The sequence below is a fragment of the Orycteropus afer genome, unplaced genomic scaffold, assembly GCF_000298275.1.
Source record: "Orycteropus afer afer isolate SDZICR_OR568_19922 unplaced genomic scaffold, OryAfe1.0 scaffold00064, whole genome shotgun sequence".
NCBI lineage: Eukaryota > Metazoa > Chordata > Mammalia > Tubulidentata > Orycteropodidae > Orycteropus > Orycteropus afer.
This window is the reverse complement of record NW_006921651.1, coordinates 11,587,283-11,603,715: the sequence shown is the minus strand read 5'-3', so window position 1 is coordinate 11,603,715 and position 16,433 is coordinate 11,587,283. Positions and strand designations below refer to the sequence as shown.

Genomic DNA, 16,433 nt, shown 5'->3' with positions numbered 1-16,433 from the left:
TGGGATGATCTATTTCTGTAAAGATTTACAGCCCCAGAAACCCAACCAGTGTCATTATGAATTGGAATTGACTTGATGGCAATTGTTTTATTTTGGTTAGACATCCTGATATGATGCAACATGAAATCCACAGCATTACCTGTGAAGAGGTATCTTTGCCCAAAACGTGCAATCTGAATCTAAGACTGTAGACTAATTTCTAGTTTACAGGAAATGCAAGGGATAAAGAAACAAGTTAAATGGCACTGTAAAGAAACAATCAGACAAATTGGGAATGTGGGACAACTGGCTTGCAAGAACAATGGTTTTTATTGCTACAAGAAGTCATTTTTTTAAAAAAGGAGACAGATTGTTCTAGATTAAAAGAGACTAAAGGCAACATGTGATTCTTCATTAGATGTTCTTTTGGGAAAAAAAACTATAAAAGACATTATTGAGATAATTGGTGAAGTTTGGATATAGATTGCATGTTACGTAATACTGAGGAATTATTTATTTTGTGGTCTGTGACTATGACATTGTGGTTACGTAGAAGCATGTTCTTAGCTTTCAGAGATTCCTGCTTAAGTGTTTATACAGCTGTGAAATGTCTTGATGTCTGTAATTTACCTTGAAATGTTTAGCCAAAAATAATAATAATATTGAACATTGTGAAAATGTCAATACTACCCAAAGTGACCTATACATTCAATGCAATCTCAATCCAGATTCCATCAACATTCTTTAAAGACATGGAAAAATCAATCACTGATATTATACGGAAAGGAAAGAGACATTGGATAAGCAAAGCACCACTGAAGAAGAACAAAGTAAGAAGTCTCACACTCCTGGATCTCAAAACCCACTACACAGCCACAGTTGTCAAAACAGCCTGGTATTGGTACAATGATAGACGCAGAGATCAGTGGAGCAGAATTGAGAACTCAAAAATCAATCCATCGACTATGATCAGCTGATCTTTGACAAAGGGCTGAAATCCAATAAATGGGGAGGAGATAGTCTCTTTCATAAATGGTGCTGGCAGAACTGTATATCCATTTGGAGAAAAATGAAACAGAATTTATACTTCACACCCCACACAAAAACTAACTCCAGATAGATCAAAGACTTAAATGTGAAACCTAAAACTATTAAGTTCTTCAAAGACAAAATAGGAGCAAACTTAGAGACCTTAATTTATGGCATAAATAGACCATCAAGCATAACCCAAGATGCACAAACAGCAGAAGATAAATTGGATGATTGGAACCTTCTAAAAATTAAATTCTTAGGTGCTTCAAAAGATTTCTCCAAAAGGGTAAAAAGAGAACCTACAGAATGGGAAAAAATAGTCAGCAATGATATATTGGACAAAAGACTTATCTATAAAATTTGTAGAAAACTCCAACACCTCAACATCAAAAAGACAAAGAATCCAATAAAAAAAATGGGCAGAAGACATGAACAGACACTTCAACAAAGAAGATATTCAGACTGCCAACAAACACATGAAGAAATGTTCACAATCTTTAGCCATTAGAGAGATGCATAGCAAAGCAACCATGAGATACCATCTCACCCCAGCATTAATAGCAAACTTCAGCAAGACAGAAAATAACAAATGCTGGTGAGGATGTGAAGAGATTTGAACTCTCATACATTGCTTATGGGACTGTCAAATGATACAACCACTGTGGAAATCAGTATGGTGATTCCTTAAAAAGTTAGAAATAGAAATACCATTTGATCCAGCAATATCATTACTAGGTATATATCCTGAAGAAGTGAGAGGTAGGACAGGAACAGGTATATGCACGCCTATGTTCATTGCAGCACTATTCACAGTAGCAAAGAGATGAAAACAACCTAAGTGCCCATCAACTGAGGAACAGACAAACAAACTGTGGTACATACACACCACTAATGGAGGTTGGGCAATCTACTTCCGTAGTGATACTGCCTCGGAAACCCAAGGAGGGGTCGCTATGAGTTGGGTCCAACTCGATGGCACATAACAACAACACAACAACAATGGAATGCTATGCAACCCTAAAGACTAATGTAGAATCTGCAAAACACTGCATAACATGGATGAACTTGCAGGACATTATGCTGAGTGAAATAAGCCAATCAAAGAAGGACAAATATTCTATGAGTCCACTATTGTAAAAAGTCAAGGAAAAAGTTATACACAGAGGGAAACTTTCTTTATTGGTTACCAGGGATGGGAGGGGAGAGGAGACTAAATTTCTAGATACTCACTGCCATCGAGTCAATTCTGACTTCTAGCGACCCCTCCTTTGGGTTTCCAACATGGTATCTCTATGAAAGTAGATTGCCCAATCTTCCTTCTGAGGAGTGACTGGTGGGTTTGAATCACCAGCCTTCTGGTTAGCAGTCAAATGCCTTAGGCACTATGCCACCAGAGCTACTATAAAATACATACAATATAAAATTATGTGCAAAAACTTAGTGGAAAAAGATTATAAAATATTTATAAATAATGTGAAAAAAATAAGCAGTTTTCACCTATAGGAAGACTCAACATTGTAAATTGGTAGTTTTCTTCAAATTGATCTGTAAATATAATAATGCAATTTCAAACCAGTGAAATAGAATAGAAGGTCTCAAAACCTGTGGAAATCTATATTTGACAGAGACATTATTATAAATCAGTGAGAAAAGAATGGATGACCCAATTAAGTGTTTCTGGCAGAACTGATCATCTTTGTAGAAAAAGTGGTTAGATACATACCTTACAAAAGAAATACCATGTGTAATGAAGATTAAGGAGCTCTGGTGGCGTAGTGCCTAAGACATTTGACTGCTTACCAGAATGTTGACTGTTCAAACCCACCAGGTACTCTGGGGAAGAAAGACTAGGCAGTCTACTTCTGTAAAGGTTTATTGCCTCAGAAACCCAAAGGAGGTTGCTATGAGTCAGAATCGACTTGATGGCAGTGAGTAAATGAAGATTACATGTTAATAACAAAGCTTAAAATTAAACAGATAATCTTGGAGGAGGAAAATTCGTTTTTTGATATTTTTTTTTTAATTGTGATTTGGGTGAAAGTTTACAGAGCAAATGCATTTTTTACACAGCAGTTCATACACATTTTGTTTCATGACATTGATTGCAATCCCCACAATGTAACAGCTTTCTTCCCACTTCCTCCCTATAGTTATCTTTTCCTTGTGTCTTTCTTTTCTATGCACTCCTGCCCCCTAAGCTGTCTCCCTATGCACATACTGTCCTTCTGTTCTCCCATGATTGATCATTCTGAAGAGTGTATCTACCTGGTGTAAATGATCACCAGATATGTCTGTCTGTTGTTTGGCTGGAAGCCACAGGAGTGAGTTCAATTCCAGGCTTGAAGGATAACTAGGGGCCATAGTTTTGGGGGTTTCTTAAGGCTCTATCAGAGAAGTAAACCTGGTCTTTTTATATATATATATAATTTTGTTTTGTTCCATATTGTTCTCCCACTCTATCCAGAATATCTTGCACTGATCCCTTTCTAAGGAGTTGACCATGGTAGCCAGACACCATCTAGTTCTTCTGGTCTCATGGTCATATAGGCTGAGGTTCACATGGTCCACTCGTCCCTTGGAATAATTGTTCCAAGTGTCTGGTTTTCTTCATTATTCTTTGCCCTGGACAAGAAGAGATCAATTGTTGCATCTGGATGGCTGCTTGCAAGCTTCTAAGACCCCACCAGCTACTCACCAAACTTGAATGCAGGACAGTATTTATGTGTAGTATATTACCAGTTGAGCTTGATGTCCCCCGTGACCATGGTCCTGAACCCACAGGTCCAACAACTCGTTCCATTAGGGTAGTTGACTGTGTCTAAGAAGTTATCATAACTTTGCCCCCTGTTCTATTTATATGGACATTTTATAGCACATACAGATATATATGTAGAAATATGGTCTGCCAACCTTATATATTATTGTTGTTGTTGTTATGTGCAGTTGAGTCATCTCTAACTCATAGCAACCTTATGCACAACAGAACAAAATACTTCCCGGTCCCATGCTACCCTCACAATCCCTACTATACCTGAGCCCATCACTGCAGCCACTGTGTCAATCCATCTTGTAGAGGGCCTTCCCCTCTTCTGCTGACCCTCCACTTTACCAAGCATGACATCCTTCTCCAGAGAACAGTTTCTTCTGCCAACATGACCAAAGTAGGTGAGACGAAGTCTGGCCATTCTCGCTCCCAAGGAGCATTCCAGCCGCACTTCTTCCAGGACAGATTTGTTAGTTCTTTTAGCAATCCACGGTACTTTCAGCATTCTTCACCAACACCACAACTTAAAAGCATCAACTCTTCTTCAGTCTTCTTTATTCATTGTCCAGCTCTCACATGCATATGAGGCAATTGAAAATACCATGGCTTGGGTTAGGTGCATCTCAGTCTTCAAGGAGATATCTTTGCTCTTCAGCACTTGAAAGACCTTGTATATGGTCATGGGTATATTCCCTTTTGCCAAGACGTATCTGATCATTCAACCTTTCTACCCATCTATTTACCCATAGATTGTTTGTTGTCACTGATACCCAGTATTGTGTGTGTGAAAGTGTTTATCTTTGTTGTCTGTACCTCTTGTGCACCTCTCTGTGTCTTCCTTTTCCTTAATGTTATTGTACTGGTCACTTGATTTGGTATATTGCCTCTCCCTTCATCCAAATCAATACTTGCCAATCTAGCAGTTTTCCCTTCTCTCCCCTTCCATCCCTGTAATCAACAAAGAAAATTTCCTTCCATATAGAAACCTTTTCTTGACTTTTTACAATAATGGACAGTATTTGTCCTTCTGTGATTGGATTATTTCACTCAGCATGATGTCTTCCAAGTTCATCCACATTATGCAGTGTTTCACAGACTTCTACATATATTCTTTAGTGTTGCATAGTATTTTATTGTGTACCATAGTGCTGATGGGCACTTAGGTTGTTTCCATCTATTTGCTATTGTGAATAATGCTATAATGAACATGGGTGTACATATGTCTGCTCATGTCCTGCCTTTCACTTCTTTAGGATATATACCTAGTAATGGGATTGCTGGATCAAATGGTATTTCTAGGAAAGTTATTCTTAAACAAGACACAACAAGTATGAATTCTAAAGAAACCTGTACATGGACAAAGAGGTTGTCATTCTGATAGAACAAGTGGATACTGCATGGTTTAAAGTCAGGAAGGGTGTGTGTCAGGGATGTATCCTTTCACCATCCTTATTCAATCTGTGTGCTGAGCAAATAATCCAAGAAGTTGGACTGTATGAAGAAGAATGTGACATCAGGATTGGAGGAAAACTCATTAACAGCCTATGATATGCAGATGACACAGCCTTGCTTGCTGAAAGTGAAGAAAACTTGAGGCAATTGCTGATGAAGATCAAAGACTACAGCCTTCAGTATAGATTATACCTCAATATACCTCACAAGTGGACAGTAAGCAACATCATGATAAATGGAGAAAAGATTGAAGTTATTAAGGATTTCATTGGATCCACAATCAATGCCATAGGCATGGAAGCAGCAGTCAAGAAAGTAGACGTTGTATTGCACTCAGCAAATCTTCTGCAAAAGAACTCTTTAAAGTGTTAAGCAAAGATGATACTTTCAGGCATCATTTCTATAGTTCATTACTTGAGAAGTTTCTCTGATAGTAAAGAATACTGAAAACCAAGAGGAGGAGGGACAACATTCTCTCCTGAGTGTGAATCTGGCTCTCAGTGTTGCTTTGGTACAGCTTCCATTTGCCACTGATGATTGTTCTTCTCTCCTTTTGGGTGAGTAAGAGGGAGAAGATGCAGTCTGAGTAAAAGAGAAAATAAATAAGGAAAAAAAAAAGTGTTAAGCAAAGGTGTCACTTTGAAGACTAAGGTGTGCCTGACAGAAGCCATGGTATTTTCAAGTACCTCATATGCATGTGAAAACTGGACAATGAATAAGGAAGAACAAAGAAGAGTTGATGCCTTTGAAATATGGTGTTGGTGAAGAATACTGAAGATACCATGGACTGCCAGAAGAATGAACAAGTCTCTTAGAAGTGCAGCTGGAATGCTCCTTAGAAGCAGGAATGGCCAGACTTCATCTCACCTACTTTGGTCATGTTGTCAGTAGGGACCATTTCCCTGGAGAAGGATGTCATGCTTGGTAATGTAGAGGGTCAGTAAAAGAGGGGAAGACCCTGAATGAGATGGATTGACACAGTAGCTTCAGTTATGGGCTCAAGCACAGCAAGGACTAGGAGGGTGGCGCAGGACTGGCCAGTGTTTCATCCTGTTGTACGCAGGATCACTGAGTTGGAGCCGACTTGACAGCACCTAACAACAACATAAAGAAAACGGATTGATAGGTTTGATAACATTAAAATTAAAAACCCATGGACAGGAAAAGATATTTGCAACACTTATTATAAAAATACTAATCTCTAGTAACATTACTTGTATAATAAATATTAATATTTAAGTAACTTATACAAATTAATATTTTAGAAAGTAAATAAAGTGAAATATTGATGTCAAATGTCCTTAAGTAAAATATGTTGTTACTTGTCAACAGAATTAATATCAAGATTCCTCTTGGATTGTTAGAAAAACAAATAATTTACCCTCAGAATATAGAGAGGTCATTGTAACATGCCTGAAGATTCTGAGGTATCTACTTCACTATTTTTATGTATTCTTGAGTGGTATCTATAATATAAAAGGATTACCATGTGCATTGGGTATGTATTCCAAAATGTATCATTGACATGGGTTCTCAATTCTATTCCATTGGTCTCTGTGTCATTATACCAGTACCAGGCAGTTTTGACTACTGTGGCTGTATAGTAGGTTTTGAGATCTGGCAGTGTGAAACCTCCTACTTTGTTCTTCTTCTTCAGTACTGCTTTGCTTATCTGAGATCTCTTTCCTTTCCATAAAAAGTTAGTGACTGGTTTTTCCAGATCCTTAAAAAATGTTGATGGGATCTGGATTGTGATTGCATTGAATATATAGATTGCTTTGGGTAGATCAATCACAATTTTTTTCTTAATCATTACTCTAGTTTAAAGATGAATGCATCTCATTCTAGAAGCAAACAGAATATAAAGTGTTTTTGCTAATTCTGTAAGGAATCTGTAAGGAATGTTTTCATCTCTCTATGCCAGAGTGTTGCCAATGCTTTCAGATGAACTGAAATGAATAATTAATAATAATTAATTGTTAATGATTATTATTAATGAATAATTAATTATTTTATTGCAGTATGTCATGTCTGAACTCTCTGTTACACTCAGGAAGTGAAAACTAACTTATTTATCTGTTTAGGAATATGAAAGTCAGATAGAGAAGGATATATCCATTTCAGATGTGAATTCTATTACTGCACAAAGGATTCATTCTGCCAGTTTTCTGAAGAAGGTAACAGCAACAGCAAAAGCAAAATCAGTATGTGTTTATTTACTTTTGTGAAACCAGTTGGTTGGATGCATATTATACCCTGCCTGGAGACTCAGATGGACAAATCCACTTACTCATCACCTCTCTCTGATCATTGATGGTTTTACTAATCTCCTTAGACTTTTCTTTCAGAGTTAAGTTACTTACCATCTATAAATGTGGATGCAAAGATTAGTGCAGTTGTCAGCAAACTCATTATTAATGCACAGTCAACTTTAAAAAACAAAAACAAACATGGATTTGAACATTAAAGAGCTCCCATCTCTTCTTTGACCCTGAAAGTTCACTTTGAGATATATGACAGCATCGTTTCAGAATCCCTTCTTTTACTACTAGTTAAGCTAGTTGACATTGAGTTGATGCTGATTCATGACAATCCTAAGTGTGGCAGAGTAGAATTGTGCTCCATTGGGTTTTCAAGAAATGCTGTTTTGGAAGTAGATTGTCAAGTTTTTCTTCCAAGATGCCTCTGGGTGGAGTCAAACCTACAACCTTTTGTTTAGCAGCCAAGCACATTAACTGGTTGTACCACCCAGGAACTTCTTACTTTTACTGGTGTTTCATGAAACTTTTGATACCATGTTGTTGTTGTTGTTATGTGCTGTCAAGTCAAACCCGACTCATAGCGACCCCTCCTTGGGTTTCCGAGGCAGTATCACTACGGAAGTAGGATTGCCCAACCTTCCTTCTGAGGAGTGGCTGGTGGGTTTGAACCGCCAGCTGTCTGGTTAGCAGGCAAGTGTCTTAGCCACTATGCTACCAGAGCTCCTTAGATTACAGCAATTCCAGGGATGAAGGATCTACCAAAGTAGGCAGAAATGGTTAGAAAGGTAGGTATGTTTCAATATAAAGTCAAATATGAAATATTTACAGAACATCCTAGCAAAGCCTCATCCAAATTTGAAGCAGAATCTCTCACTGAATTTCATTCCTAATTTCTTTCCACCGACCCCTCATCACTCCACTCTAAACTTCTGAAGGTCAGGGTCTTTATCTGTAGATCTGCAAGGCTGAGAACAGCTCTTGACTCAGAAAATGCTGATATATGTTTGAGAAATTAATGGAGTAAGGGACAGAAACACAAGGTTAAGGTGGTTTCTAAAACTCCTGGAATAGTAGAATCTCACACAAGAGCATAGCTTTTGCCTAAGCCTTCCGGGGTTATTTGAAAAGATGTAAGGAGAATCATGGAAATATTTAAAGACACATTCCAGACCTTCCTGGGGAGAGATCAGAAGCAACCATGATGTAGCTAAAAGAGCCCCAGTCTCCAAAGATCTGTTCTCACTACCCTGTGCATCCTTGGACAAGTAGCCTAATCTCTGAATCCCACTTTCTTTTTGTGTAAAAACATTACAATAATGATGCCTACCTTGCTTTTTACTTCAGATATGAGTGGCAAATTAAATAAAACCTATGCTAGTTTTTACTGTTACTATGAGATGGTGGTGGGAATGCAGCTAGTCCTGGGTGAGAAATGATGGTGATGCTACTGCCATCGAGTTGGTTCCAACACAAAGCAGCCCCTCCTTGGGTTTCCAGGGCAGTAACTGTATGGAAGTAGATTGTCCATTCTTCCTTCCAAGGAGTGGTTGGTGGATTTGAACTGCCAGCCTTCTTGTTATACCAAGAAGCAGTCAAATATCACCCTTTAACATTGACATGTGTTTTTCCCCCACTCACTTCTGCCCTTCCTACCCTTCTTCACTAACTTTTGGGAAATAATGAACTGTTGTTGCCTATAAGAGAGAACACACATCCTTCTTATCCCTTCTCTTCTATTTTATGTATGGGGGATGCCAAGAAAGAGGAAAGGGGCCTGAAGATGCCGTGAACTCTAAGGAAGGAGCTTTAAGAAAATTTTGTGGTTAGATTTCAACTCCTTGTGAAGACTTCTTTGCCATCTGAGGATAGTTTAAATTACGTTTACACTGAATTGTAGATGTACAAATTGTTGTTTGGTGGGTTCAAAGGATAATTACTGTAATTACAGATACTAGAAAGGTTTGACTGTGGAAGCCTGTCCAGTCCATAGGTGCTTCAATCTTCCTGGAGGAGGAACTCTTGGGAGAGTGAGTTATGTGCATTAAACTTCCTGCTGTGTTACTGGGGTCAGTGGTGGCTGAGGCCAAGGTTGTGGCAGTAATGAATGGAGTCCCAGCAGTCTTAAGAATTGCTAGGTAAAGTTCTACTGAAATGTTTGCACCTAAGAGGCTAGAGCATCTCTTCAATCTATTTTTTTTCATGGATGTAATCAACGAATAGTTATTGAGCACCTGATGTGAAGCAGACATTGTACTCAAACAAAACAAATTCACTGCCCTTGAGACGGTCCCAACTCATAGCGACCCCTCCTTGGGTTTCCAAGGCAGTATCTCTATGGAAGTAGATTGCCCAGTCCATTGTACTAGATATTGGGAATGCAGCAATAGACAGACTAAAACCCTACCCTCATAGAATTTATATTCTAGTGGGATAAGTCAGATAATGAGCAAAAACATTATTAGTATGTTAGAGAGTAATCTGTACTACAAAAACATAAAATAGGAAAAGAGGACAGAAGTTCTGTGTGTGTGTGTGTGTGTGTGTGAGAGAGAGAGAGGTGCAATTTTAAGTAAGGTAGAAAAACAAAACAAGAGGTGACAATTCAGCAAAAAAACCTGAAGGAGGTAAGGAAACTGAGCCATGAAATCTTCTAGGGAGAAACATTGCAGGCTGATGGAATGACAGGTGCAAACTCTGAGACAGGAGCACACCTGGCCTATGGGAGGAGCAGTAAGGAGCCCAGCTTGCATGATGCCAAGGGAAGAAGGAGGAAAGAGGAGAGAGAGAGAGAAGTAATGGAGTCAGAGGATCTGGTTCACCTTCAAGGAAAACAGTTCATTGTCTGTGTGGCAGGATAATTTTAGGAGTTGTTCATCCTTGTCCCTAATTTTCCTATCCCATTTGAGCAGAAAAATAGGTTACATTGTCTCTGGGATGACTTGTGGCAGGACAAAGAGCAGAAAATTGCCTCTTGACACTCCTCTTCCCGGTTTCATGTCTGAAAGCCTAAAGAAGGATGGCATCGCAGGAGAAAGGAAGGGATTTTCTGAGACTTAAAAGGAGACTTTCAGAGTGTTTGGAGGAACAAAGCCCTATGGTTCTGTAGGTAGCAAGGGCTTAGGGAAAGAGCTCTGTTCCAGCACTGAATTTCTTGTAAAGCTGAGAGAATAAAGGTATAAAATCAGAATAGGTTTGGCTCAAAGGAATTGTGATGATACTTATTTGAGTTTATAGATCAAGATTCATGTCCATTACAAGTGTATCCATTACAAATGGCTGTTATAAAAATGGATTCACAGGGTAACCATCTACCTTGGTGACAGCTAATTCTGTCCATGTATTCTGTGGGTTAGATGGGGAAAAATATGAGACCAAAGAGTTGGAATGAGATAAAATAGATATGGAAGGACATAAACATGGGAATAAATGAATTTGCATTGTTGTTGTTGTTGTTGTTGTTGTTATGTGCCGTCGAGTCAGCCCTGACTCATAGCGACCCCTCCTTGGGTTTCCGAGGCAGTATCACTACGGAAGTAGGATTGCCCAACCTTCCTTCCGAGGAGTGGCTGATGGGTTTGAACCGCCAGCCATCTGGTGAGCAGTCAAGTGCCTTAGCCACTATGCTACCAGAGCTCCTGAATTTGCATTAGTGTAACATTAATGTGAGAGGTGATAATGGTTTTAATAATGGCAGCAAGCAGAACCATATGCTCTGGTAGTAGTGAATAAGGCATTTGGCTGTTAACCAGAAAGTCAGTGGTTCAAACCTACCAGTCACTTCATGGAAGGAAGATGGGGCAATCTGCTTCTGTAAAGATTTACAGCCTCAGAAACCCAGTGGGAGTTGCTATGAGTCAGAATCTACTCGATGGCAGTGAGTCAGTGAGAATACCCCTTTAGAGCTCTGGTGTGCTGTGGTTAAAATGTTGGGCTGCTAACCAAAGGGCCAGTGGTTTGGGCTGATCAGCTGCTCTGCAGGAGAAAGATGAGACAGTGCTTCGTAAAGACTTACAGGCTTTGAAATCCTATGGGACAGTTCTACTCTGTCCTGTAGGGTCACTATGAGTTGGAATTGACTCGATGGCTGTAGGTTGGGTTTTTTAATCCCCCTTTAAGAAGCCCTAGTGCTCTGGTAGTGTAGTGCCTAAGACATTTGATTGCTAACCAGAAGGCTGGAGGTTCCAACCTACCAGCCACTTCTTGGAAGGAAGATTGGGCAATCTACTTCCGTAGAGATACTGCCTCAGAAACCCAAGGAGAGGTTGCTATGAGTTGAATCGACTCGATGGCAGTGAATTTGGTTTTTGGTAGTGGCATACTGGTTAAGTGCTCAGCTGCTAACTGAAAGTCAGCTGTTTGAACCTACAAGCTACTCCACAGTGGAAAGCTGTGGCAGTCTGCTTCCATAAAGATGACAGCCTTGAAAACCTTATAGGCCATTCTACTCTATCCTATAGAGTCATTAGGAGTCTGAATTGACTCAACTGTACTGGGTTTGGGGTTTTTTTTTTTTTTTTTAATCTCCCTTTCCATGCATTGCTTGCAAAAATTAAAAGTAAAAAATAGTGGCACCAATAGCATTGCAAATACTTAACTTTAAAATAGAAATTACGTATTTCTCTAAATTCTAAAAATGCGTCTTTTTGTAGATGAGAAGAGTGATAATGAAAAGAATTGTCAAAGTTAGCAGATTTAACTTATCAGATGTTGTGACTGATTATGAAGAAATTATATCTGCAAGGTACATCCTAAAATTGTTTTAAATGTGAAATGTATTATAAAGCTTTACACTAATACCTTCTTGGAAACCCAAGGAGGGGTCGCTGTGAGTCAGGGCCAACTCGATGGCTCATAACAACAACACAACAACAATAAATCCTCTATTTTTTATATTAAGTCTAAAGTCAAAAGATGCAGTTTCAGAGCATAAAGAAAGATGTAGTGACTTAAAATATATTTGGTCATTTTAAAATTGCCTTTTGGATATATCCACATGATATATATTTTCAATTGTATAGTCTTTTAGGGTAGTTTTTCCTCCTTCTCCTGTCGATAGTTTATAGGACAAGAAAGAAAAATAAAAGAAACACCTTTATCCCAAATTACTTTTGCCCTGAGCTTTTTCCTGTCCTGAGACTACTGGAAAAGCCATTGCTGGTAGGACCACTCACTAAGTCGGTGATCTTTCAGAACTGAGCATCCTCAGCTATTCAAGGGTACTGTGACCCACAGGTAGCAATAAGTTAGCCTTTGGCTGAAGTAACTCGATTCTTTTTATCATTATTATTGTTACTAATTGTGCTTTGGATGCAAATTTACAGAGCAGAATTTGTTTTACATTCAACAGTTCGTTCGTGTACATTTGGTTTCACTCCCCAGTTACCATCCCCAACCTTAACCCACTCTCCTCCTTTTCCTTCCCTGTGACCACACCCATTCCTGTGCCCTTCTTGGTTATGCATTCCTATCTGTCCATCTTTCCCTCCATGTGAATGCTGCCCCTCTGGTGCCCCATGGCCGATTGCTCCAAGGGATATATCTCTGGTAGAGTAGGTGGGTGCATCACCCTGGGTTGGGTGTTCTGCATGTAGTAAGTCTTACTACTTTTGGGCTGAGAGCCAGCCGTTGGGAGTGGGTCTTATCCCAGACCTGAAATGTATCCCAGGGCCATAGTCTTGGGGGTCCCACCAGACTTCGTTTTACCAGTAATTCTGGTTATTATTGTGTTTTTGAATTTTGTTCCATGTTTTTCCTCCCACTCTATCCATGATCTCCAGTTTTGATCCCTTCCCAAGTGGTTGGCATTGGTAGCTAGGCACCATATAGTTCTTCCAGTCTTGAGGTCCATCATAGCCTAGGGCTGATTGTTTCCAAATGCCCTTGGTTTTCTTCACTCTTCTTCACTTCAGATGAGAGGAGACCATTAGCTGCATCTTAGATGGCCTCTCGAAAGCTAGTAAGACCCCAGTCGCTACTCACTAAAGTAAGTTGTGGAACAAGATTACTATGTATTATGTTGTGCCAATTGAGCCTGGTATACCCCAGTACTATGGTCCTGAGTCAGCAGACCCGGTGGTTCTCTCTCCCAAAGTGTTTGACTATCTCTGAGAGATTACTCCAAGTCTGTTGAAGTAACTCGATTCTTATATTGTCCTATTTGTGAAATTTAGGGATAGAAACAGAGGTAAGGCTGCTATGTCTCTAGGAAACTTCCCTGGGGACCACTTCCAGGTTGTTAGTATTAACAATAAGGTTTTAGTTAGTTTAGGATGCTGAAATATATTGAGTTTTATCTTCAGTCTTTGGGGGTGTGGGGAATGTATGACCATAAAAGTATAATTCTATGGATTTGGGTCATCAAAGTAGGCATCCTGTTTCAGAGCCATGTAGAAAATCTGAGTACCCAAAAACTTTCAAGAGAATAATTCCTGAAAAATGAATAATCTTCTGAAAGAGCATGATGTTTCATGGCTTTACCTCTCCAATCTCTTGTCCCTTCTTGGATGGTGTACCTAAAGGGCATGGAGCAATAACATTCTCTCTCAACATCAGTGTACATAGTGTCTCCTCTCTATGCTCAGAGAGATGCCTTTTTCTCCCCCATATGGTTCAGAATAATGCCCTTATTTACAGCTATTAATGAAAAAAATCAATACCTTTTAAAACAAGCTGTTTTGTTCATACAGAGCTGATTGTTTTTTACTCTTTAGCCAGTTGACACATGCAATTTGTAAGCTTGTTGAACGACGAAGAAAGTTAAAGCCTCAAAGGAAAGAAAGGAAGAAACTTGCAGCACAGACTATCTCTCATGGAGACGTTAAGATTCTTGTCAGAATACTGAGTGCCTATAATATTCCTACCAGAAAAACAACAGTCAATAGGTAAGGCAATTTAAAAAAAAAAACTCACTGCCATTGAGTCAATTCGACTCATAGTGACCCCTCCTTGGGCTTCTGAGGCAGTATCTCTATGGCAATAGATTGCCCAGTTTTCCTTCTGAGGAGTGGCTGGTAGGTTTGAACCATCAGCCTTCTGGTTAGCAGTCACATGCCTTAGGTACTACACCACCAGAGCTCCCAGGTAAGGCAATATACAGCAATTTTTAAGAGTTTCAAATCTATCTTAAATGTAATACATTTCCATACTGTCCTATTTGTGCAACATTGCACTTTATTAATGCTTCATATACATAAACTGAAGGAGCTCTGGTAGTGTAGTGGTTAAGGCATTTGGCTGCTGTTTTGGTCCTCTAGTGCCACTCTTACAGAAAATACCACACAGGTGGATGGCTTTAACAAACAGGGATTTATTCTCTTGCACTTTAGGAGGCTAAAAGTCTGAGTTCAAAGTGCCAGCTATAGGGATTGGGGGAAAGCCTCTTGACCTTGGACTTCAGCTCTGCCTCTTACTCCCAGCACACTGGAGATGGAGGCATCTCTTAACTTAGGCAGCTGCTGGCTGCTGAGGGTGACAAACCGTAGGTCAACAAGTAAAATGGCATAGTCCCAAGATTATCAGGCAACATAGCAGACCACTAGTTCAAGTCCAGAAACAGTCCCAAGATTGGAAGACCACATGTTAGGCCACTGAATGAAGACTTGGCTAAATGCAGGATCCAAATGTGCAACAACAACAACAAAAAAAGCTCAAGACCTTTCTCAAAACTGCTTCTTATATACTGGAAGCAGACCACATCTCTAAGGCAACTACCCAGCTGCTCCCAGTAGATTCCACCATGGAGCTGATTATCATTCTCATCATGGGAAGTAACTACATCCAGCTGCCCAGCTACTCAAAACCAGGCCCATCCAAGTTGACACATAACCTTAATTACCACAGCTGCTAACCAAAAAAGGTCAGTGGTTCAAACCCACCAGCTGCTCCATGGAGTCTGCTTCCATAAAGATTTGTAGCCTTGGAAACTCAGTGGGGGTCCTATGAGTTGAAATTGACTCAGTGGAAATGAGTTTGCTTTTGGTTTTATATATAAACTGATTTGGAAGTTGAAATCTTCATTTGGGTACTCAAACTTGCTTCCATTGCTATGTATTACGAGTTTTCAAAATTTTGAGATTCCCAAAGTAACTTCCACATATATATTTTTGGGTATTTGCCATCTGCTCATGTTTTCATGCTATAGTAGATAAATGGCTTTTGTCCTTATTCCCTATTGTGAAGATTTGTGAAGCTGCTAATGCCAACTGCACTATTCCTTACTATTGTCCTCTCTCAGTATTGGAAGCAGAGAGCTGCAAATAGTAGGTAGAACATTGATTTTGTACTGGAAAACACTCAAGGAAAGTTGTAAAGCAAACTTGAAATGCTTCATGAAATCAAAATTGCTACACTAAACCCGCTTGTTCTGTTTTGGACTTGTAATTTTTAAGTGACTTCTGCAAAAATCAAATCTCATCCATCCCTTCTGTAGGAACTCAGTAGGTTTTATTTGTATTCCTTAGGCAGAGCACACATGGGATCAGAATGGATATACTAATGGACAGCCAAATTAAAGGCTCATAAATATTAAGTGCTCATGTACCCTCAATTTAGTTTCTCTTATAATCATGTATGACTAGTATATTATGGACATTAGTATATTAGTTCTTAGGTGCCTCAAGGCTATTAGGTGTCACTCTCTATGTTTAGCACATTCTCTACTGGCTTAGCACATTCTCTACTGGCTTAGCTTACACTTATCACAGCCCATGAATTCTACATATGAAAAAGAAACTGTTTTGCTTACTAGTTACTAATCTAGGAGCTCTGGTAGCATAGTGGCTAAAGCACTTGACTGCTAACCAGAAGGCTGGCGATTCAAACCCACCAGCCACTCCTTTTAAGGAAGGTTGGGCAATTCTACTTCCGTAGTGATACTGCCTCGGAAACCCAAGGAGGGGTCGCTATGAGTCGGGGCCGACTCGACGGCACATAACAACAACAACAAC

At 39.4% G+C, this 16,433-nt stretch overlaps 1 protein-coding gene and 1 non-coding gene across 2 annotated transcripts in view; both read left to right on the top strand.

The window, feature by feature from the left end:
- CC2D2B (coiled-coil and C2 domain containing 2B) overlaps positions 1-16,433 on the top strand; it is a 150,861-nt gene that overhangs the window by 102,527 nt on the left and 31,901 nt on the right. The window contains 3 exon segments of the mRNA XM_042780823.1: positions 7,312-7,404; positions 12,138-12,229; positions 14,199-14,369. Coding sequence (XP_042636757.1) covers positions 7,312-7,404; positions 12,138-12,229; positions 14,199-14,369 — 356 coding nt within the window.
- LOC122149949 lies at positions 5,603-5,815 on the top strand. The gene has a single exon (XR_006163409.1). It is a non-coding gene; the product is annotated as a small nucleolar RNA U3 (small nucleolar RNA).